At 37.0% G+C, this 23,333-nt stretch overlaps 1 protein-coding gene across 2 annotated transcripts in view; it reads right to left on the minus strand.

Moving 5' to 3' along the window:
- The window catches only part of LOC139962400 (exportin-4-like), a 68,795-nt gene extending 45,762 nt beyond the window's left edge, over positions 1 to 23,033 (minus strand). The window contains exons 1-9 of one of the 2 annotated variants that reach the window (XM_071962309.1): positions 22,892 to 23,033; positions 22,458 to 22,563; positions 19,859 to 20,000; positions 19,302 to 19,443; positions 17,733 to 17,849; positions 16,348 to 16,504; positions 14,833 to 14,945; positions 13,555 to 13,712; positions 12,215 to 12,389 (exon numbers count right to left, since the gene is read on the minus strand). In XM_071962309.1, the coding sequence (XP_071818410.1) occupies positions 12,215 to 12,389; positions 13,555 to 13,712; positions 14,833 to 14,945; positions 16,348 to 16,504; positions 17,733 to 17,849; positions 19,302 to 19,443; positions 19,859 to 20,000; positions 22,458 to 22,563; positions 22,892 to 22,987 (1,206 nt within the window). In that variant the 5' untranslated portion in view covers positions 22,988 to 23,033. The remainder of the gene's footprint in view (positions 1 to 12,214; positions 12,390 to 13,554; positions 13,713 to 14,832; positions 14,946 to 16,347; positions 16,505 to 17,732; positions 17,850 to 19,301; positions 19,444 to 19,858; positions 20,001 to 22,457; positions 22,564 to 22,891) is intronic. The other variant, XM_071962310.1, reaches the window with a different exon arrangement.
- Positions 23,034 to 23,333: the final 300 nt, after the last annotated feature.

Genomic DNA, 23,333 nt, shown 5'->3' on the forward strand with positions numbered 1-23,333 from the left:
CTGACAAGATGACTGAATGTCCCAGTGAGGAAAATTTTCTCCAAGGTTGTACTATAAACAGTTTAAGAATTTTGACCAAAGGTGACCATATTTGAATATCTAGCATATTTGGGACCCATACAGCATACCCCTAAATCTAAACATCACCCTGGGTGGACTCCTCCCTACCTTAACAATGAAAACTCAACAAAAAAACTCTCAATCTGTAACCTTGCATGTCAGTGAGAGGAAGCAAACAGCATACTGGCCCTAGAGGATTGAAAAACCCTAAACTACCGGTTTGGGTATTAAGGTATGACAAGTTACTTGTAAATCTCTCTCTTAGACCCACAATTAGATCCTACCTAGCCTTGTTGTATGAAAGGTTAAAGTAGATCAGAAAGCATACAGTATATAATGTAGATAGGTCAGGAGGTCTGAGAGGAATGAAAGAAATCTGAAATTTTTAGCCCCTTCATCTAGTTGTCTCCATTCCGTTATCCCCTTCTCCTATCCTTCTCAAATGTCACATGCCCCCTCCCACATCTCATCCAGGATGATTACAACGTCCATTCCAAGATCTGACCGCTCTAATTCTCTTCAAGGGTTTGTAAAGTTGTGTCACAAAATAAGGAATTTAATTCCGTCCTGGTCTATGGGAACAACGATTTAAACTTTTCTTTTCTCTTTGGTTTTATTATCAGTACTTTTCATGAGGATCTTGTTACATAACACTTTGCAGTTTTATCTGTTTTTGTCAAAAGCTTTTCATAATTTAGTTAAGATTATTTCTTCTGTAAAACTGATGAACTCCAAATGTGAGGAAAGGATACAGTCCTGGTAAAACTTGAATGTTCATTGGACTAAACAGCTGTTATGTAAATAATATTAAGTTACCATAACAAACATCACCCGAAAAAAAAAAAATTCAACGCTGTGAAGAAAAGAAAAGATTGCTTAAAGTCACATTACAATAACAAACATCATTGAAATGTAAATATTAACGACATTATAAAAAAAAAACATGTTATGGCAGACGGTACATACATTTTTATTGCCTGAAAAGGAAACTGATTGAGTTTATTGCTTGCTTCCTAAACATGTGGCTGTCATAGCCTAAGGAATTAGGCTTCGTCTTATCCACTGGACCAGTTTCCAATTGATTCATACTTTGTTGCACATGGTTTAATTTCCTCTTTATAAAAGTAATAACTTCAACCTTTTAAAAAAAAATTGCAAAATTTAAAAAGTCGCAAGAAAGCGAGGAAAGGTCCTCCGTTTTACACCAAAATAAATAAGAAACTCAACTCAACTCATGGTCAAAAATGCGGTTCAAACATATCAAAAGCATTTCCTCTATATACACGTGGCAGTCATAACCAGAGGAACTCTGCTTGCATGGTCCAGCACATGCTGGACTTCCACTGGCATTACACCTGGCTGGACACCATGGATCTGTTAATCTGTTTCCTCTGGACAGGAATAAATGATTTCAAAATGAATTTTTGTCTGTATTTCATTTCATTAAAAACAAATTTGAGTAGCCCTGGTCTATAACAAGAGACTTTATAATCAACATTTTCACTAACATCATTTGCACAATTCTGAAAAAAAAGGCAGAATTCACAATTACCTGTATTAATAATCCACAGGGATTGTATATTGAGATAAAGATTGCAGATAATCCCTTTCCAACCCCTCTTCCCCATCCCCATTCCCTCGTCCTGTCACAGCCCTCTCCCTTCCCCCATTAGTGTTGCTTTGGTAGTATTAAATAAGACTTGAGCATGATTTGGTTGAGTAAAAAAAAACTCTGAACAGGATTTTGCTTGTGACTTTTACCAACAATTTTGAAATAATCCAGAAAGGTGTAGGAACCTTGAAAGGAACTTTAACTTTGTTAGTATTTTTGAACACACACATTTGGGGACAAATGGCCTCTCAGATAATGGGTCAGTCTTGTGGTCACCTACCTGAGGTTGACCATATCCTATCCATGCATTGTTCCTGGATTTATAGCAGCCGCTCTATTGCAGACAAGGTCTTCCGGAACAGGATTATCTGGGTGTTAGCCAGAGCTGTCTAATCTCACACTTAAATCCTTCAATAGGGGTAATGAAGCACCTCTAATTATTGCGATGACATGATCCATAACTCCGCTTGTTGCCAGATGCATTGTTAACATTTACACCAAATTTTAAAATTTGTGTTTCGAAATGCTAATGATTTTGACTTAAATATGCAGAAAATTTCCACTGATATTGTTAACAAAGTGACCTTAGGCCACAGTAAAAATTCAACAAATGTTAATAAGAACAGGCTTCTTGATAATGTTCGGCAATTTTACCCAACCTATTGATTAAATGCCTAGACAACATCGCAACTAGCCAAGCTAAGTCACCATCTAAGATTATTTCTTCACCAAATGAAGGTTAAATATCAATTAATGACTGATTTTATTCATTCGTTTCTCAACAAAATTTCGTCACACAGAAACTTAACATATCTGTATTTGATTACCTGTACATTTCTAAAAGGAAAAATTCCAAAATTTTTGCATCTTTTCGTTCATTTTTGGATGTGAAACCTGATTAGTTCAATTAAGGAATACACTTATGAAATGCAGACAGACAAAGACCATTTGGGACAAATTGTCCTCCCAGATACTGGGTCAGACTTGAGGTTAACCAATGGAATCCAATGATCTTTTGTATATATGATGGGTTCATCCGCTGAGATGGAGGGATAGAAGAGGCGAGGAGAACAGAGAGAGGTAATCAACACCTCCCCCCCCCGCCCTCACGACTATAAGAATCAGTCAATAAAATAACTCTGACTCCCAGTGAAAGTAAATGACAGATTTTACAAGACACACTATTCCTCGGTATACCACAGAGGCACTCAGGAATGAAATTTACTTTGGCCCAAATAAGATATTTCTTGAAAAGGAACCATTTGTGGGAAGTTTCATGTCAAATAAAATTGAGAGATATGAATGGAAGGTGAAAATGCATCACCAACCACATTTTTAAACACAGCGCAAAATATTGCATCCCATGCAGCCTGCCTGCAGCAGGATGCTGTAGCTCGGCTGCAGGATGCTGCAGCCCTCTCAGCATCCTACTTTGACACAGTACCTTAAAGGGTGTGAAGACTTGCGCACGAATAAACGTCTCATGCGGGTAATCTGACCTAGTTTTGAATGAGGTGTTAGTCTTAGATACCACCATCGATCCCAGAAAATACACACACAGCTTGCTACCATCGGTAATTAGACACTAGTGTACAGTTAATACATACAGCTATGGTCAATACCCACAACACAGTGTACATAGCAGCGATGGACATCTCATGTCTAGATAAGACATAACAAGGTTTGCATTTTGTAGCGACAAGAAGAAAACTTCACTTGCCAGCAACTGAAAGTTCACTTTTTCAGAGCACGGCACGCGGTTTGGGACGAGTCTTCACTGCCTTTAAGCAATATACCCTTGTAAATAGCACACAGCAACAATTTGATCAGAACACAAAGTGTCTAAATCTGTGAATCAACCAGTTTATGACCAGCCTTGGTATTTATCTAACAAGTTTTGGTATATATATATATATAGCAAGCCTTTCTGAATAGTTGGAGTGCTCACTGGTTTAGATGGTATGATTCAAACTTTTAAGCAAACTTTGTCATGCAAAGAGGCTAATCTTGGAGTTATTTTTACAACGTCAAGTCCAGCTCAAACAAGATGCATCCTTGTTGAATCTCAAAGTTTTATTTCACTCCCATGGTGACAATATTTCCATCCCGTGACTACAGTGCTAGTTTAGTAATATACAACATTAAATCAATCATATGATATTTGATCTTTATGCTAAACTTTAATAATTCATTCACAGTAGGATATTTGGCTAAACTTTATCCCATGCCTTCCTTCCCAAATCCTTACAATAAACATGGGAGGAATTTGCTGGATAAATATGAGTATTTGTATCAGGCAGTAAATATCCACCTCACCTCACACTGAAGGGGTTAAGCCTGCCTGAGATTTGTTAAGTGAAAGAAAAACAGAAAATGTGGGAGGTTGCAGCTAATAGCTACAGGCAGGATGAAAAGGTTATTAAAAGTCAACAAAAAAACCCCCAGAGTTCTAAACATTAATGTAAATATGAAAGAAATTTATTTTATGACTAAATGACACCCTTTCATACAAAAATATTTTCATATCTCTTCCCTTGCTCTATTACCCAGTTTATTTCAATCATAAGTAATACAGGAACCCCACCAACCTATAGACTTACTAAGCGACCGATCAGCCGACCGACAATCCTTGGACTGTACAAGTCGTGTAGCTGCTTATATAGCAGTCCCAAATGCATAATTCTCGGCCAAAAGAGTTTCAATATCCACCCAAGCGTGCATGTAAATGACACTCGCTTGTGGTCGTTTGACAGAGGAAGTGCTAATTCCAAATAATTTTCCTAGGATCTGCTACGATTTCCTCTGACACAATTACGAAGATGAAAGTGAACAGATAGAAAACCATGAAAAATAAATTGATCTTTAATTGTGTTTGTATTATATGTGGATACAGTCAGTAGTGGTTAGACAGAGGCTGTGATGAGCAGACTACATTTATATACACATAGCTCAGTACAATGAAGTTAATGAATGCTCTTGTATCACAGGATGTGTCATGTGTAACATACGAGGGCAAATCTTTTAAGGAGTTTTTCGAGCTGTTCGCAGACAACAGGGCCTTACTCTTTGGTTATCTGAACAGCAAAGGAAATTCACAAACAAAAATAAACAAAGAATGACTTATATGTACAGTGGGGGAGAGATGTCAATTTTTTGGTGAATACTACTAGAACACCAATATATGTTCACTATAGGAGATATGTGTAGGTTTAGTGAATAGGACACCAACATACAGTGTAGGAGAGATGTGTAGGTTGGTGAAAAGAACAGAAATATGTACAGTGCAGGAGAGATGTGTAGGTTTGGTAAATAGAACAGAAATATGTAAAGTGTAGGAAAGATGTGTAGGTTTGGTGAATAGAACACCAATATATACAGTGTAGGAGAGATGTGTAGATTGGTGAATGGAACAGAAATATGTACAGTGTAGGAGAGATGAGTAGGTTGGTGAATAGAACAGAAATATGTACAGTGCAGGAGAGATGTGTAGGTTTGGTAAATAGAACACCAATATGTACACTGTAGGAGAGATGTGTATGTTGGTGAATAGAACAGAAATATGTACAGTGTAGGAGAGATGAGTAGGTTGGTGAAGAGAACAGAAATATGTAAAGTGTAGGAAAGATGTGTAGGTTTGGTGAATAGAACACCAATATATACAGTGTAGGAGAGATGTGTAGGTTGGTGAATAGAACAGAAATATATACAGTGTAGGAGAGATGTGTAGGTTGGTGAATAGAACAGAAATATGTAAAGTGTAGGAAAGATGTGTAGGTTTGGTGAATAGAACACCAATATATACAGTGTAGGAGAGATGTGTAGGTTGGTGAATAGAACAGAAATATATACAGTGTAGGAGAGATGTGTAGGTTGGTGAATAGAACAGAAATATGTACAGTGTAGGAGAGATATGTAGGTTGGTGAATAGAACACCAATATATAGTGTAGGAGAGATGTGTAGGTTTGCTGAATAAAACACCAATATATACAGTGTAGGAGAGATGTGTAGGTTTGGTGAATAGAACACCAATATATTTACACTGTAGGAGAGATGTGTAGGTTTGGTGAATAGAACGCCAATATATACAGTGTAGGAGAGATGTGTAGGTTTGGTGAATAGAACAGAAATATGTACAGTGTAGGAGAGATGTGTAGGTTGGTGAATAGAACAGAAATATGTACAGTGTAGGAGAGATATGTAGGTTGGTGAATAGAACACCAATATATAGTGTAGGAGAGATGTGTAGGTTTGCTGAATAAAACACCAATATATACAGTGTAGGAGAGATGTGTAGGTTTGGTGAATAGAACACCAATATATTTACACTGTAGGAGAGATGTGTAGGTTTGGTGAATAGAACGCCAATATATACAGTGTAGGAGAGATGTGTAGGTTTGGTCAATAGAACAGAAATATGTACAGTGTAGGAGAGATATGTAGGTTTGGTGAATAGAACAGAAATATGTACAGTGTAGGAGAGATGTGTAGGCTTGGTGAATAGAACACCAATATATACAGTGTAGGAGAGATGTGTAGGTTTGGGGAGGATAGAACAGAAATATGTACAGTGTAGGAGAGATACATGTGTAAGTTTGGTAAATAGAACACCAATATGTACACTGTAGGAGAGATACATAGGTTTGGTGAATAGAACACTAATATGTACAGTGTAGGAGAGATATGTAGGTTGGTGAATAGAACACCAATATGTACACTGTAGGAGAGATGTGTAGGTTTGCTGAATAGAATATCTAAATTATAGGAGAGATATGTAGGTTTGGTGAATAGAACAACAATACCTACAGTGTAGGAGAGATGTGTAGGTTGGTGAATAGAACACCAGCTTTGGGTAAGTAAAACTTTTTGGGTCGATCATACATAGGCCTAGCTACAACTGATTTTGTTTGTTTCAATACCTCCAAAGTGCTAGAGGACGATACAAATTTAGATTTGACCTACTTAGGGGTATTTAGTTACAATGCAATCTGCATTAGGTGTTAACTAACTAGTCATTCACAGGACAACCTCCAAAGCTGGTTCTTGTTCTTGGAATGGAAATTTGGTTGTCTGGGACGCTCGTAAACCATATTACAATATTGTGCATGCATATTAAAGGATGTATCATAAAAGCGTGGCATTAAAAACAGCTTTAATGAATTCAATCCTAAACCGGAGCGGTCAAGCAATCTTGAAAATGACCGATAAGTAACCAGAGGCAGATCACACGTCGTGAACTATTGTTGATACTGTATTGTTCAATGTTTTAGAAGGAGTCCAATGTGGAATGGGGTGAAAGGGGGGGGGGGGAGTACCTCTTCATGTTTTACATGAGGGCTCAATAAATTGACTATCCCAACCCCTCCACCCATTCTAACCTCCTCAACCATCCAAACCTATTCCCCATCCCCTCCTCAAAAGTTTCAGACATCAAATGTTGCATTGAGGCATATTTAGAATTTATACAAGGACTGCAGTTTAATATAGTAGATCCAAACACAAGGTTGTACTGCCCCTTTCCCCTCCCTCCCCTCTAGGCTCTTACTTCCTGTACCTTTGGAATTGTGCCTGTCTGTCATGGCATGCTAATCAAAATGTGCAGTTTGTAGACGATCATAACATTAAGTACAGACAAGGTCCAAAATTACTCAAAAACCTGCCAAGTTGGATTAGTTTCAACAAGGGTACAAGTGTATGTTACTGCCCGAAATATTTTAATTTGATCTGAAAACAGTTTCAGCACACTGACAAACCCCTAAAGATAAATAGCACACAATTATACCCAAATTAAATTATCCCTTGTGGAACGCCCCCTGTATAGACTTTTTGTTTTTTTCCCCCATAAAGGTAACATCTTCTATGAATGTTTTATAGTTTCAATCAAAAGAAATAATATAAACAAATTGGAGGCAAATATCAAAAAAAGAAATGTTTCTTTCATTGGTTGGTGTAAGAGAAGACAGATGTTTAGATAAGGGGAATGGTTTTACTTCCTCTGGGTCTTGACTGACAGACAAATATTTGATGCTTGTAACATATCTTAGATGCCTCAGGTCAAAACACTCTCTTCTGAAGAATGGTTCTTTTCTTTCCACAAAGTTGAAGGTCAACCTCTTATTGACCCCATTTTGGAATTTTCAGCATCTTTGATTTGGTGGTGTTGTTTTGTGGTTTGGGTAAATGACAAGGGGGGGGGGGGTAATATAATAATATCAATAAATTTTGAGATGAGAGAGTTAAAGAATAACTTGTCAAAAATTGGAGAGTCTAATGGGAATAATAGTCAAACCAAATAAGCTACTGTACCTGGCAATATGTGGGATTTTTTTTCAAAATTGATCAAAATAATTTTGATGGAATAACAGTAAATAGAAATGTCCTACATTGACTAGTGAATATGTTAATTACATTAATCATAACTGGATCACAGATGACACTGTAGTATGAGTAGAATGAGAATAAAAAATATAAAAAATTATAGCCAAAGATTGCTTCAAACTCCTTTACTAACCCTTATCAAACCACAGTCAATTAAACCAGGGAGCTCCTGGATTTAACCAATCTACAATTAATAAACATCTACTAAACATAACAGGAAAAAAAAAAAAGATAAAGTGGTAATTAACTACTGAGCCTTTCTGACGGACCGATTATCTTTCGTCCAATTTCCCCCCAATTTCCCCAGGTGACCAAGACACCCCCATCAGGGAATTTGGTTAGTATATCAAATTTTGTTTCTTCTACACTGCAATATCTGTCTCCATATTGTTCAAAGAAATCCCGGTTACCAACTGTCCAATATTATTCAAAGTTGTAAATCAATAAAAAAAAAAGAAAATGAAATTTGCTGGCTGTGGGGTCTATGGGGTGATAAATTGTTTCCCCAAATGACAAGGTTGATGTGACAGAAATTCTTTCCCAATTTGTACTTTGGCTTGTAAAACCTCTCTCACTCTCTTTCTCTCAATGGCATCGATTGTAATGTTTATAAAGTGGCTTTCTCAAAGTTTAATCAGTCGATCCCACTTATGCATATTGGGGTGAAAGGCAACAATTGGTAAGAGACCGGACCAAATTTATTTTTCCCAGGGTTCCCTGCCAATAACTGAACAAAAACATTTGTTTCAAATTTTCAGATGGGCAAAGACTGGCTCATAACTCAATTCATCTAAAGGTCACACACACACACACCAATTTGAGATCAAATGGAACTGTGACACCAAAAAGGCAGATACTACCAACCAGTATTGTAACAGGATATGAAAAGTGCAGGGAAAAAAAAGTTTAAACTTTGCTGAGAAAGTTTGACTCCACAGAGAATTCCAAATCTTGATGTTATGAAATCTTTTGTTACCTTGCAGGATAGCCTATTGTCAGCACAGGCAAAGATTCCCTGCCTTTGCCATCTATCACTCACCCCTTTATCTTGCCCCTACCCACCTCACTTCACATGGCAATACCCAATGCTGAACAAAACATAAATTGCAGAAACATTGGCCAGCCTCAAAAACAACCCCCCCCCCCTCCATCCCATGGTCAGAATGAAAACTCCTGAACGAGCCGTGCAAGGCAAGACTCCTGCAGGTTAATTATAATTTATTGAGTACAGACAATAGCAGTTTGGTGAAAAACACCCCCACTGCATCTGCTTAATGTAATTACTAAAATGAAACATGGTGAAAGCCTTTAAAAAATGTATTCCTTCTCTGGAACAACCGTCCCCTTAACAGGATCCCAACACCAAAGGACAATGAGCTACCCCTACCCCCAATTAATGTCCCAGCACTGATTTTAACTTATAAGAAAGGCATAGTTCTGCCATAGTTGGTACATTAAGACCACTGAAAATTGGCCTAAGTCCTGCCCACCCATCCTAATTGTAAACCTGTGGGTCCAGGGGGGGGCCTGCCCAGGTTCTCTTTTCCACACTTACATTGTGCTACTTCAAATACCAAATAAGGCAAATATAACCCACTCAGATGTAAGGGACAAAGAGTAACGTTTATATTACCGAAGCAGTGAGAGTTGTATTTATAACAAACCACAGGAAACATACACACATTGCACCAGCTATGTTACATTGCCCGAAGGACTCTTATTATACCATATCTGTGCAATCACTAAAACCACACTTAAAGCTGTTTTCTTTCCTGGAAAAACAAGATGCATTTGTTGTCATCCTGTTAAATGAGGTCAATCTGAAAATTGCAAAACAGTTTTGATTTTTCTTTGGTTATTCATAATTTATATTTACCATGGCCTCAGGGTTCCGTGTATTACTCCTATCGATATTAGACAGACGTTATAAAGAAACAGAGAGGCTAGTAGCCCAGTTAACAATAACTGTAAACTGTCAAAAGTCGATGTGATGTTGCGGCCTATTTCTGCCAATGAATGAAAACTCTATGACAGAAATATTTATTCAAACAACAAACATGTAAAATTGTATTTTTACTGTGTAACTCATTGTTGCTTTCATTACTTGCAGTATAGAGTCAGATTTGATTATTTCTACATTACTGTAAGTCTAATGTATTTAGTACCCCCCTCCAAACAAAGGTTGAGAGGAGGGGGATATGGGGTGGGGGGATGTGGTCAGTAGGTTTGAAATTGTTGCCTGTGGCACCACCATGCCTGCGTGAAAATCATTACTTTGCAAGTTTGGGGAGGGGGGAGTGCTATGCCATCTCCCCACATTCTCCCTCCCACCACCATGTTGAGGCCACTGCAAAAACTGGCCAAATGCTAGATGCTAGCTGGATGCTTCAAACTGATTATGGTAACTGCATGAATCGGCTGTAAATTCTACCATCAAACTGTTACCCTCTCAAGTAAAGACATGATCATTACTGTTTTCAAAATTGCAATTTTGTTTTTTTTAGGGGGGGTGGGGTTCTTTTCATTCATTTCACAAGCAGATACATGTCATTGACCCACAGAAATTTTATCTCCCACCTGCAATCCTGCATTACAAATTTTAACCGCGATAAAACCTCCAATCTTGCCATTTTAAGATCATAAAATGGACTGAAATTGTATATTTTCTAATTTGTATATATGTATATTTTCTCCAGTTTTGATTAGAAATTAAAAATACTACCAAAACTTTGGAAACTGAGTGTTCAAAACAATCTCACGTTGCTAAAAATATCCACTGTAACTAAATCGGACAAGGTCATAAAACCAAAGAGATCTAGAAAAACATCAAAATTACGGCATATTACCCCGATCAGAAAATTTTCAGATCTGGTAACAGAAACAAAGAACTAAATATCTAAGTATCAATTCCACAGCCTCCATTAGCCAAGCAAGTCGTTACCTAGTCAGGAGCAGTAGTGATGTTCCATTTGCATCCAGGGTCATTCACCAACAACTATATAAATTAGTCATAGCTTTGAATTAACTGCAGGACACACGAAGCTACATATAGAAGTACTCTGCCATCAAAAGAGATTATGGTCAAACAGTGCTTACCAGGTTACAGATAAATGAGTCACCCAGGTGATGGCGCTATACCACTAACAGACTTGGACAATTATTTTTTTGTCCTATGTACAGATTTACACAACGATTGCAAACATCACTTGAATCACACATGTTATTTGTAAGTCTCAACTGAAAACTCACTTTTTTTGTCTTGTATTTGAATGAAATTCTAATTGTCTTAACCTCTGTTTATGCTTTTAACTTGCATTTTATATTGTTTTGCTTCTTTAAAATGTTTCTCTATTTTTGTAACAAGTGCTCTGAGATATTCTTTTACGTAAAGCACTATAAACATTATTATTTTTACTATTATTTAAATTATTCTTTATAATATAAAAGTTTCTATATTGACCCACACTTTTACTTTAACATAATCAGGGGGCTAGTCAGGGTATTTAATGCAGTCAGAGCTACTGCCTTTCTGAAGAAAAAGAAGTATGAGAAATGTAGAATATAATGGGTAGTAAAGCTGTAACAAAAAGCAGAGGAATGGAAAGGTTGAGGGTGCTAAGTAAGGGCTTTATGGTTACACTTTGCTCTTTTGAATTTTTGAAACTTAGCAAAGATAAACAATGAAGAGAGAAGAAGCTTTCAGTAAAGGAACCCTGACGAGGCTCATTCTCCAAAGATGAATTTAAACCACTGGGGGGTGGGGGGGGGGGGAATACCTATAGCCAGGAATTCTGAGTTGGAGAGGCACGGACAATTTAAAGCGGGGTACTATACTCGCATTCTGTACCTTGTGAAAGGTTTGGAACACATGATGGTGTCATAGATCGGTGGGTGGAAAGGAGCAATAGTCTGTATGTGGGTGAATTCTTCCCCCTCCCCTTCCCCCTCCCCCACTACCCTGATAGGATAGGAACGAGGGATGAGTAGGGCTTGGATAGGCTGTAAAGTAGCTTGTAGGAAAAAGGAGAAATTTCCCCCGTAAAAAACAGAAAATAAAATTCTGCCAAACGTTGATTTCTTCTCATCGCGCTAAGCTGTAGGATCAAAATTCAAGTAATCTTTCATATTGATCAAAAGATCAAAACGACAGAAGGGATTGTACTCACAGCTTCCTCTAGAGAGGCTTTACTGCAGAAGTGACACGTAAGGTTCGTCAGATTGGTCACGAAGGAGGACAAAACATCTCCGGGAAGCGAGACAAAGATACCGGTCGGGTGAGTGTTGATAAGATTATTAAAAATGCCAGACAGACCCAAGGCCTCGTGATCTTGAATTTCTCCGCTGTGAATAAAAATGAATGAAAGAAAGGGGTGAATTTGCAGTATGATATTTGCCTCAAAACAGAGAAGAGGCTTTACTGACAGCACTAATTATAAATTCAGTGACAACAGTTTTATTACTTGATTGTTGTTATAGTTTGCTGAGATAGGATACTCAAGAGTATAATTAGAGTATCATTATGTATATTATTCCTTTGATTTTGCTGTCTTTTTATTTTTTATTTGTTTTAGGTTTTGTAAAGCGCCTAGAGGCCTTTTGGTATTTGGCGTTATATTAAGAACTTATTTTTTATTATTATTATTATTAAAATAGACAAAACTCAAGAACTTATGTGGTATTGATGTTTATGGCAAACAAGATCACTGCATTTACAATTGTGAAAACAGTAATGATCATGTCTTTACTTACAGTAAGAGGGTTACAGTTTGATGATAGAACTTACAGCTGATTCATGCAGTAACCATAATCAGTTTGAAGCATCCAGCTAGCATCTAGCATTTGGCCAGTTTTTGCAGTGGCCAACGGGAAGCTGACTTATTTTCTTCCTATTTTTTTTTTCCTGTTCATATTTCACGGTAAAAACAGATATTTTGGTTATTCTAAGCTATAACATTATTAGATTATATATTTTAAGGCTATTTAATCAAAAATTTAGATTTTTTTTTAAATCATCTTAAATGTTCAGTCACAACATTTCCAGATGAACCAAATAAAATAAACAGAGTAATGATTCAGGAAAAAAAATTATGAAAAAATGTTAATATTTCCAGCACTGCTGAAATAAGTAATTGATGTAACATTTATAAACACACCTATCTTTGATAAAAAACTCTCTTCCCCTTTGGATCCAAGCCTACTTGGTGTTCCTTACTCAGGTGTTTCTTTCCAACTTTTTAATTCAAGGAAAGACAATATTTAACAATTTGCACTAAAATACATACCTAAGACAAAAGCCTTGACACATCATAAAATGCAATTTATATTTTTGCATGAAGATGTAAAAGAATGTATTATCAAAACAAAGCCACCACATGATGTGTAGTGCTTTAATTAAATATCAACAACAACTTTAATAACAAAAGAAACAGCCATACAAACAAACAAACAAATATTCAAGCATGAACAATGTGATGATCATAACAAAGAGGTGCTTTGGTATGTTTACCTGTTGAGAGTATGTAGCACACATTGAATAAAGTGATGTAAATACTCCACTTGAGCTGGGTTCCCTGTGAAGATGTTACCGCGGAGAGTTGCTAACTGAGACAGACACAGAATGACATGGTGGCATAAATCATGACGATGCCGCACTCTAATGTGAATCTGTTAAGACAAAAGAAAAATTATCATGGAGTAAAAATAATCTAGAAGCAATTACTTGATCTTTTAATGAAATACCAGACACCCAAATCAAATTATGGGGTGTTAGCCAAAAGTTTAGGTGGGTAAAAAGATTTTAAAACTTTATATACAGTTTTCGGAGCTTGCCAACTGAGATCGATAAAGTTATTATCTTTTAACATCAACTTCAGAGTAGAAGATAGCTTTTGTGCATTTCTGGGAATCGATTCTGAGGGGTGTTGGTCTGGTGGGCCGTGGCTGAGTCATCATAAGATCCTGGGTAGTGGGCCTAAAGTTTGTGGACCACAAATCTAAATGATCATTAATCTGAATGACCAATAGTTTACATGGCACATCACATTCAAGTTATAGTTTCTGTCCATTTCTAATATTTGTGACATGTAAGACTTTTTCATAGGGAACTTTTAATGCATTCCTGGATGAAACAAAAACGAAATCTGTGGTTTGAATATATATTCTTCAAGACACTCCACAACATACTCAACACACTCAACATACTCACACTCAACATACTCCACAATATCATACAAATGTGATGAAATACGAGGGGTGGGGAATGATGGTGGTACTGTATATCTTCTGTCCAATTTTAATCTTTCTGATATATGAAAATTTTTCAATTAGGAAACTCTTGGATGATTCCCAGATGAAAAATCCACCTTAAATTTGCAGATTGAAATCACATCCTCCAAAAAACACAGATAAGATTACATGCTCCACAAAAAGATACAAATGTGATGGAAATAGAGGGGTGTGGTGGGGTGAGGGAGGGTGGGTGGGTGGGCAGAAGGTGGGGGAGGGAGTGGAGACAGTGACCTCTGACAACAACAAGGCACAAGTTTGATCCAGCCAACTCCTCTACCACCTCAAAGTAAAACAGCCGAGCAATTACTAACGGATCTCTACATCACAAACTAGAAAATATCTACCAAGCAAATACACACAGGTGTGCGAGTAGCACCAACTATCTACGAAAAGTCTCTTGCAAAGATCATTTCATGGTTTCACTTGAACTTGACGGAGGAAACTGTTCTCCAATTAACACTACTGATGAACCATAGCCGCGGAAAATGTCTCTTACCTTGAAAAATAACTCGATGACTTGTTTGTCCAACAATATCCCCTTCCAACTTCTGTCTGGTTTCAATGCTGGCGAATCCACGGACTCAAAATTTGATCTGACCGGTATAAACGATGGAAAGTCACCGTCAAGGTATAAATAAACGTATGTTCTTCTCTTTCACATTTAAAAACTTACACAGATTACTAGAAATGATTAAGGTAGGCCTGCTTTCTGTAAATTTTTTAACAGCACTTGCTTCAACTTTAAGAGGCACTACAACAATGAGCATGAAGCGAGAGCAATTTCCATCTATACTTTTAGGCAGTGGCAGAGCGTCCATACAGTCAGAAGGGGCAGATGCCCCCCTGGCGGACTCAAATGGACTGCTGGCGCCCTTTTCAGCTTTTTACCACTTTTTACTTATTCGCGATTATCGACTCTTTTTATTGCGCTCTCAAATACCTATTGACATTTGTCACATTTTGTTGGCGTAATTTTCTGACAAAATGGCGATGACACCTATTTATTCTTCATTTATCTGCGAATTAGCAAGGCCCGGAAAGGGTCATTTCCGGCGATCTAGGGGGGTATCTTTATTCAAAAAATGTCTGTACACTCTGCGCCAACCTGTGGTGGCGCTCTGCTTAGATAGTGTCGAAAACGCCCCTACAGACCATTCTCGCCCCCCCCCCCTGACCAATACCCCTAGCTCCGCCAGTGCTTTTAGGTGGCTTTTAGCATGTACGTGAAAAGAGTTTATAATGCAGATAAGCAGTGTTAGGTTTATGTGTTATGAACTGAGCATAGCAGGGGTGGATTTGGAAATATCCCAAGAACTGTAACTGTTGTAGGAAAATTTGATGACAACAACAATTTCTATTTCCAGCATGCAACTACCATTGTTCACCAAAAAGCTATTTTAATAAATTGTTAATAATAACATCTCTCTATAGGCAAAAAATAACTGCATATGGAGCCAGGAAGAAACTCTGAGGAGCAAATCTTAAGCTTGGATATTATTAAGTAGACTCCAATACTTTAGTCTTCCCTTAATCCTGAAAATGCTGGTTTGATCTTCTTACACGTTTCTTCGTTTAGACCTCATAACCAATTAAGCAAAAAGAGAGACAAAGAAAAGAGAAAATATCTGATTGAAGATAATTTAAACGAAGCTTACTGAGATTTATTTAAAGCCTTAGTTCTGAACCTCTTCCTTCCACACCCCCCTGGGCATATTTTCATGGGTGCTAAGGACCACAAACAACCTAGGCCCGACCATGGTTGTGGTTAGGGTTTGGAAAATTTGGCATTTCTTTGCACGAGATGACATCATGACACGTTTGTTTTGACTGTCTTCACAACGTATATAAGTCACACCTTATGGTCCACAATTTGTCCCATTGCCCTCACAGAACCTCCCCCTCCCCTCCCCCCTCCCCTCAAAGAAAAGAATTGTCAAAGACCAGCACACCCAGGTAGAGAAATATGGTTATCTTCCTAAAGACATATAATGGACATGTATTTAAAGGATATGTCTTGCTAAAGAAAAGTCCCAACTCAAGACTTGCTCTGAGATGGCTAATATACGACCCAAGAGGGTTGAAGCCTCTCTGGACATCTGATCTGGAGAAGACACCAACTGGTGAAGCACTTGGAGTGCAAACTGGAAGACTTGCTTCAAGTCATTGTTCTGTTGAAAAAGAGAACCAAGAAAGCTGGCTCAATTATTTATTTATGAAACCAAAAATGAAAAGTTATAATTTTAAAGTTCCACATGAAGAAAGTTATTTGTCTATGGGACTTTTTTGTTTTGTTTTATCAAGAGACAGCCACCACAAAATATGTTTAATTTACTGCATTAGTGTTACAAAGAACAGTATTAAGACCTCAAGTCTTTAAACAATTTTTTTTTTTTTAGAACAGCAGTCCGTTAAGTGCCTACAGCATTGTCATCTCTAATGCATCCAGGCCAAACCTTACTTAAGTCTCGGTTTTCAATGAATAAAACTTGGTAACAAAGTTTGATATATTATTGAAACAGGATTTTAACAGACAAATGTCTCGATTTTTTGAATTGCTGTTATCAAATAAAGTATGTTAAATGAGCAATAAATGCGAGTGACCAGGCGGTTGTGCAGCTTTTGCTAGCATAGAAACATAAAATATTCTGTCATTAAAAGATATGAGTATAACTTCTACTATTAGGTATCTATAGTAGTGCAGTACAACAGAACTTTGAAACTTCAAGAAAGTGTGCTATCTTTATTCAAGTACTAACAGTTAGGCCTATGCAGAAAATGTTCTACTTGTGAACCAGTACTAACAGTAAGAATATGCTAAAATGTGCTACTTCTCAACTAGTACTAACAGTTAGCCTAAGCTGAAATGTGCTACTTCTCAGCTAGTACTAACAGTTAGCCTATACTGAAATGTTCTACTTCTCAACTAGTACTAACAGTAAGCCACAGCTAAAATATGCTACTTCAGCATAAGCTGAAATGTGCTACTTCAGCCTCAGCTGAAATGTGCTAATTCAGCCTAAACTGAAATGTGCTACTTCTCAACTATTACTAATAGTAAGCCTAAACTGAAATATGCTACTTCAGCATAAGCTGAAATGTGCTAATTCAGCCTAAGCTGAACTGTGCTAATTCAGCCTAAACTGAAATGTGCTACTTCTCAACTAGTACTAATAGTAAGCCTAAACTGAAATATGCTACTTCAGCATAAGCTGAAATGTGCTACTTCAGCCTAAGCTGAAATGTGCTAATTCAGCCTAAACTGAAATGTGCTACTTCTCAACTAGTACTAATTGTAAGCCTAAGCTGATGACACTTTCATAGCAGATTTTCCTTACCTTACATTGAAACTAAAACTCTTAAGCTGGTAGTAATTTCGATGCCATTTATTTTTCTCACCTCAAATTTCCTCTTACATTCATTATGAAAATTCCATGAAAGTCCTATAGCAGATGTCTTTGCATTGCCAGAGTATTCATTTAGAAGTGCTGTCAGCATAGAGCATGCTATCATTTGCTGTGAACAACAACAGAAAATAATATTAGGGCAATCCATGGAGTTGCAGATCTCATCTCCTCCATGACAGAAGTGATTGTTGGGATAGTTCTGAATGCATCTGGTTGCCATCTTTGTTAATAGGCTGGAATCCAGTTTATTAACGTATAGTTTAGTTTAAAGTTGAGTAGAAAACGATATTACCTAACCATCACTGTTGTTTCATGCAAGGTATCAATATTTGGCCAATTTCACCTCTGAACCTACATTGTCCTTTCGACCAAACCCTGAACATCGAATAAGGAATATTCTAGTTTTGGTCTCATCATTCTCTACATATTGTGTGGTTTAATGGCTTTTTCTACATGCTGACAAGCAGAAAACGGCTAAAGCCAGTTTTTAGGTTTCTTGACTTTTGACCTCTGAACTTTAACCTATGATGTCATCAATCACACAGGCACAAATTTACATGGTCAGGCACCTACCCACCAAGTTTGAACTTGATCGGACTTATGGTCTAGGAGGAGTTTGTGACACATTTTTACTCACTCACATGCACACCCACTTACTAACAAACTCACCAACTCACTTCCTCACATTTCTGATGTGGGGTGAAATACAATATCTCATCTCCCTATACATTACATTTAGGGAGATGAGATAATAATTATCATCATAGTAACTTCAAATATCATCTATTTTCTTTTATATTGCACGCATCTCCTGGTAAATATTATTGCAATTTGATAGTAATTTGGTAATGTTGCATAATTTTGCCTTGGTATACCATATTTAAAAATAAAAATACTTCAAATAGAAAATGAGATACAAGATTTGCACTCTCCATGACTGGTTCTCTCTAGCACTTAACTTACCCACTGTCTTTTCCTCCTCCCAAACCTTCCCCTTCCCCCACCCGCTCTTCATCCAATTACAAAGAAAACATCTTTTAACGAATGAATGGGATAGATTAACCAACTAACATGACATATTACAAAAGCATTTATTGATTCAATTTTAATATGCTGAAAGCTTTCTAAACATTGCACCCTCTTAAGCCACTGCCTTTTGCTCCCCACATGCACTGCCCCCTCCCCCCTCCCCCTCTCTTGCTGCATCCATAAAGAAATATGTCTTTTATTAAATGAATGAGGTAGACTAGCCAACTGGTAAGACGACTTAACTAAGCAATATTGGATACAATTTTGTTTTGTCCAAATTTTGATATTCTGAAAGCTTTCCAATTATTGTCAATGTTGAAATATGGCTTTGTCCAGTGATTTGAGTCATTCATTAACATTTACTTGCATTTTTTTATCAACTACAGTGAATATTTAATGAAATACCAAACTAACATTTTGGAAACTACACAAAGTTTAAGATAATGAGCTTCATCATATGTAATTGGGAAACAGTTATACCAACTTAATTATTTATTAAGTTTTCGTTCATTTGCCACAGCCATGAACTTACCATCTGCGTGTTTCCACTAGCAATCAACTGAGACACATCTTGGAATAAGGCCTCTCTTCCTGAAGACTTTGTGTCCAAGGTTCCTCTCTTGTAAATTACTGCTACTGTTTGAAGCATCTGCTCTCTGACATAGTTTGATAACCTGCAAAACAGGAATAACACAGCGAATACAGGAAATACTGCAAAAAGCAAATAACATGGAATCATGGTATGTTAAACTAGTTGATAAAAAACAAGGTTAAAAAAAAAACCTTCCCAGTTACTCTTCCATCGTTAAATTAAGGTTATTTTCATTTAATTAAAATATTACTACAAAAAGGCAACTGCAGATGGCATCACAGATGACACAGCAAAGAACATATTTCAATAGACAAAAGAATTTTCAGTATTTATATCTGAGCAATGAAAAGAGCTTTGAGGCAGGGAATTGACCAAGAAAATTCCTCAAACAAGTTGTTTCCTTTTCAATGGAACTTAATTTACAAAATAGGTATTATTGATAGACAAAGCGATTCGTCAAAATATAAATAAGATCTGTTTACTGCTCAGTATATTACCCAATATTCTGTGTGACATATTTCATGAGAAAGGTACGCATATGGTTGATCTGTTCTGGACTTAGAAGGGTCCATTCTCTAATCATAGCTTCCTTCACTGTTGAAGCAACCTGGAAAAGCACATAATCTGATTTGCTGTTCTCTGTAATTGGAGCAGGAAAAAAGTATTAAAAAAAAGGATTAAATGCCTTTATTGTTACAATTACCTTTGCTAAGTGGCTATTCGCCGAATAACAATGATTGTCGCTATTTTTCCAGCAATTAATTAACCAATCAGAGTGCAGAACTTAGGTGTATAGTAATACAATTTCCACACCAGGGTTGTGCGGGATCCCGGTATTGAAGTGGTAAGTGAATCCTGGTATCCCGATCCCGGTATTGACTAATCCCGATCACAAAGCACTGTGTAACTACTACCGGTATTGGGAAAACAACCGGTTATTACATTCGTTTCGGTATCATTCCCGGGAATCCCGGACATAATAAAAAATATATACGTGTTCCTATTTGAAATAAAGAAAAAAAACATGTTTTTTTCTGGTTTCTGTGTTCTTACTTTGAATAATATCTGATCAATTTACATACTGGCCTAGACCTATATATTAACGTATCGACTTTTCACGTAGTAATTTGCACCTAGGCTACACCAAATATCTAACGTTACTTCGGCTCAGCAAGTTGCAGGACCTCAAAGTTATTCTGACTTTTTCGTTATTTATTCTTCCTTCAAATGATGATTGTAAAAGTTCCCATGTAACAAAATCTTACCCTTATGTATTTCACCTCATTTTTGTATACTAATTATAAGATTTAATAATTTTATGAGCCAAAACCGCAGGGAGTATATCCAGTTTAAATCCATCTTCGCTGCCCGGGACTGTATATTATTATAGCCTAGGGTACGGTACTGGTACACACAGTGCAGTATGGTACTTGAGATTTGATGCTGTAATGGAATGGATTTGTTTATTAATGCGGGGGGTTCCACAATGTCATTTATAGTTATCTTTGTCCATTTTTTTAATTTTAAGAACATTTGTATGAAAGATGGATATTGTACGTATTGAATGTATATTTTGTGGAGAAAACAGCAGCCGATTAACGATATAAATAAATCTGTACTATTCTCGTGTAGTTAGTTTATAATCCTGTATTTACATAGCCCCTATGTTACATTCTTCTTGTCTGAAGTTCCAAACATGTGGTGACTTGTTGATAGTTGAAAACTTTTCATTGTGAACTTTTGAACATGAATGGTTGCCCTATTCCAATATCATGGAGAAGTGGGGAAACCCCAATATCTGTTTGTGTACGGATTACAAGTTTAATCCACGTGCGAATGTGTTAATCTAATATCGTACGTCGAGTATGAATGAAGGATGGTGTGGGTTGCTTTTTTCCAAGGTTTGTGCTTTTCTTTTTGAAAGTGTTGTTTAAAAACAAAGGCCCTAATATAGCGTGTTATTTTTTTTGTTTTTTTGTTTTTTATAACCGTGCGTGTAAGAGTATGTACATAGCTCTGGCTATGCATATTAAATGTATGACATTGACAGTCTCGTAACTAAGTGCTTTGAACCATAGATGAAAGTTGAGGAAAATCCCGATTATAGTTACGATACCGGGATTCATGTAGCAACACTACCGGTTGTGTGAAATTTGCACTACCGCACAAAGCCATTCCACACTTATCGGTGAAGTGCCAAGCAATATGGGTTCAATGTGATCAATATTCAAATTACATTCTTTGAAACCATAGGGTGAATAACAGTCCTTCAATGAGCTTCCACAATGTTCTATCCAACACAACACTTTGCAACTTTTGGGAAAAAAGAGATTTATAAACAACATTCACAATTCAAAACATTACAGAGATGAGAATCGTCAACTAAAGTGCAATTTCAATATCCTCCTATTCACATGGCTGCCAGGCATATGGCCAAAACATAAATACATTTAACTAGATAAAGAACATGTGCTCTCAACATGCGATTCCATGTTTATTATTTCTCTGGCTGCTGGGTGAATAACAAGATATTATTCTTATTTGCCTGGCAGTTGGGGGAAGAGTGGCAGTGTTAGTTACTATTCATCCAGATGTCAGAGAATATGATGTGATGCATTGTCTTATTCACCCAGTACCTGGAAGAATAGACAGAGCACTAGCATGCACCTTATTCATCTGGGCAAAAAACATATTGCATTTCACCTATTCTGCTGGCTGCCGGGCAAATAGGCGTGACTTTCGTAAACAATAAGTAAAAGTAAGTAGGCTGAATGATAGAGGCTGAATGACAACTAACAGAAACTACATGGGACAAAATACAAGCACAGAATACAGATAGGTTTATGAGCAAGGTGAACACAAAAGAGATTGAAGTAAGAAGATTAGTAGACAAAAGGTGGAGAGAAGAAAGAAACCAACAAGGGGAGGAGGGGAGGTAGGAGATAGATTGTAGAGGGACAAAGAGAACATGTAAATACAAGTTTGTGTTATATTTTGTTTACTTTTAGTAAACTTTACTTTATAAACATAATGATAACGTTACTCGTTAGAGCTCTTTGGTAACTTCCACTGAAGTTCACCAGGCAGTTTCCTCACCTAACATAAACTGGCATGCTTCAAATGGTGACTTTGATCTTCTAAAGGTTAGAATGACATTCTCAGCAGCTTGGCGTTGACTTTGGCTGACAACTGATGGTGGTGCCTGCGATAAAATGAAAAACTGTTTTCTATCTTCTTGGTAGTGACACTTGCTCGGAACGAGGACTGAACTTTACATAGATTAGATGTGAGTAGTGGCAATTTTATATAAGCCTAAATATTAAGTTAAGACGATTTAGCAGTATATCATACGTATCTGGCCTTAACTAAGTATAGCCCGGGTCTAGTTTAACGACAACCACCGGTCACAGTCACAACACGTTTAACAATTAATACTGACCGCAGAAAACCCTCAGAATATCTCTCATTGAACTTAAAAGTACGTAACAACATCTGTATGTTGACTTTCATTATAAGATGACAAACCATACCATTATAAGTTGAGCAGCTTGCTCCAATTCCCGTAAAACTTCAGCCATTTCGTCGAACCGAGTCACCGTGGTCAGGATAAAAGGCGGAGTTAACATTCACCTTTCCATTGCATTCGACACAACATTCAGAGTAGCAAACTTACATGGCAAGCCGTTTCAGCATTTATTGCACATGGTTTCTAAGAGTAGCAGCTAAATCTATCCATCCATGCTCATCTTGACACGGGCAGTAATAAAAGTGACCATATGTGTAAGGGGATGTACAAATATGTGTTCTTAATTCCTTGTTATTTATTTCATTTCGATACTGTTTAACTTTTTCTTTTGACTACATGAAGTAACTACGAAGTATGATTGCAAAATTCCAAAGTTTGTGAAGCGAAGAAAATTATTCAATTCAAAGTGTAATAGCTTGTTTCACTATTACGAGTACGAGTACGAA

Source organism: Apostichopus japonicus, chromosome 21 (genome assembly GCF_037975245.1).
Source record: "Apostichopus japonicus isolate 1M-3 chromosome 21, ASM3797524v1, whole genome shotgun sequence".
In the NCBI taxonomy this organism is placed as follows: Eukaryota; Metazoa; Echinodermata; class Holothuroidea; order Aspidochirotida; family Stichopodidae; genus Apostichopus; species Apostichopus japonicus.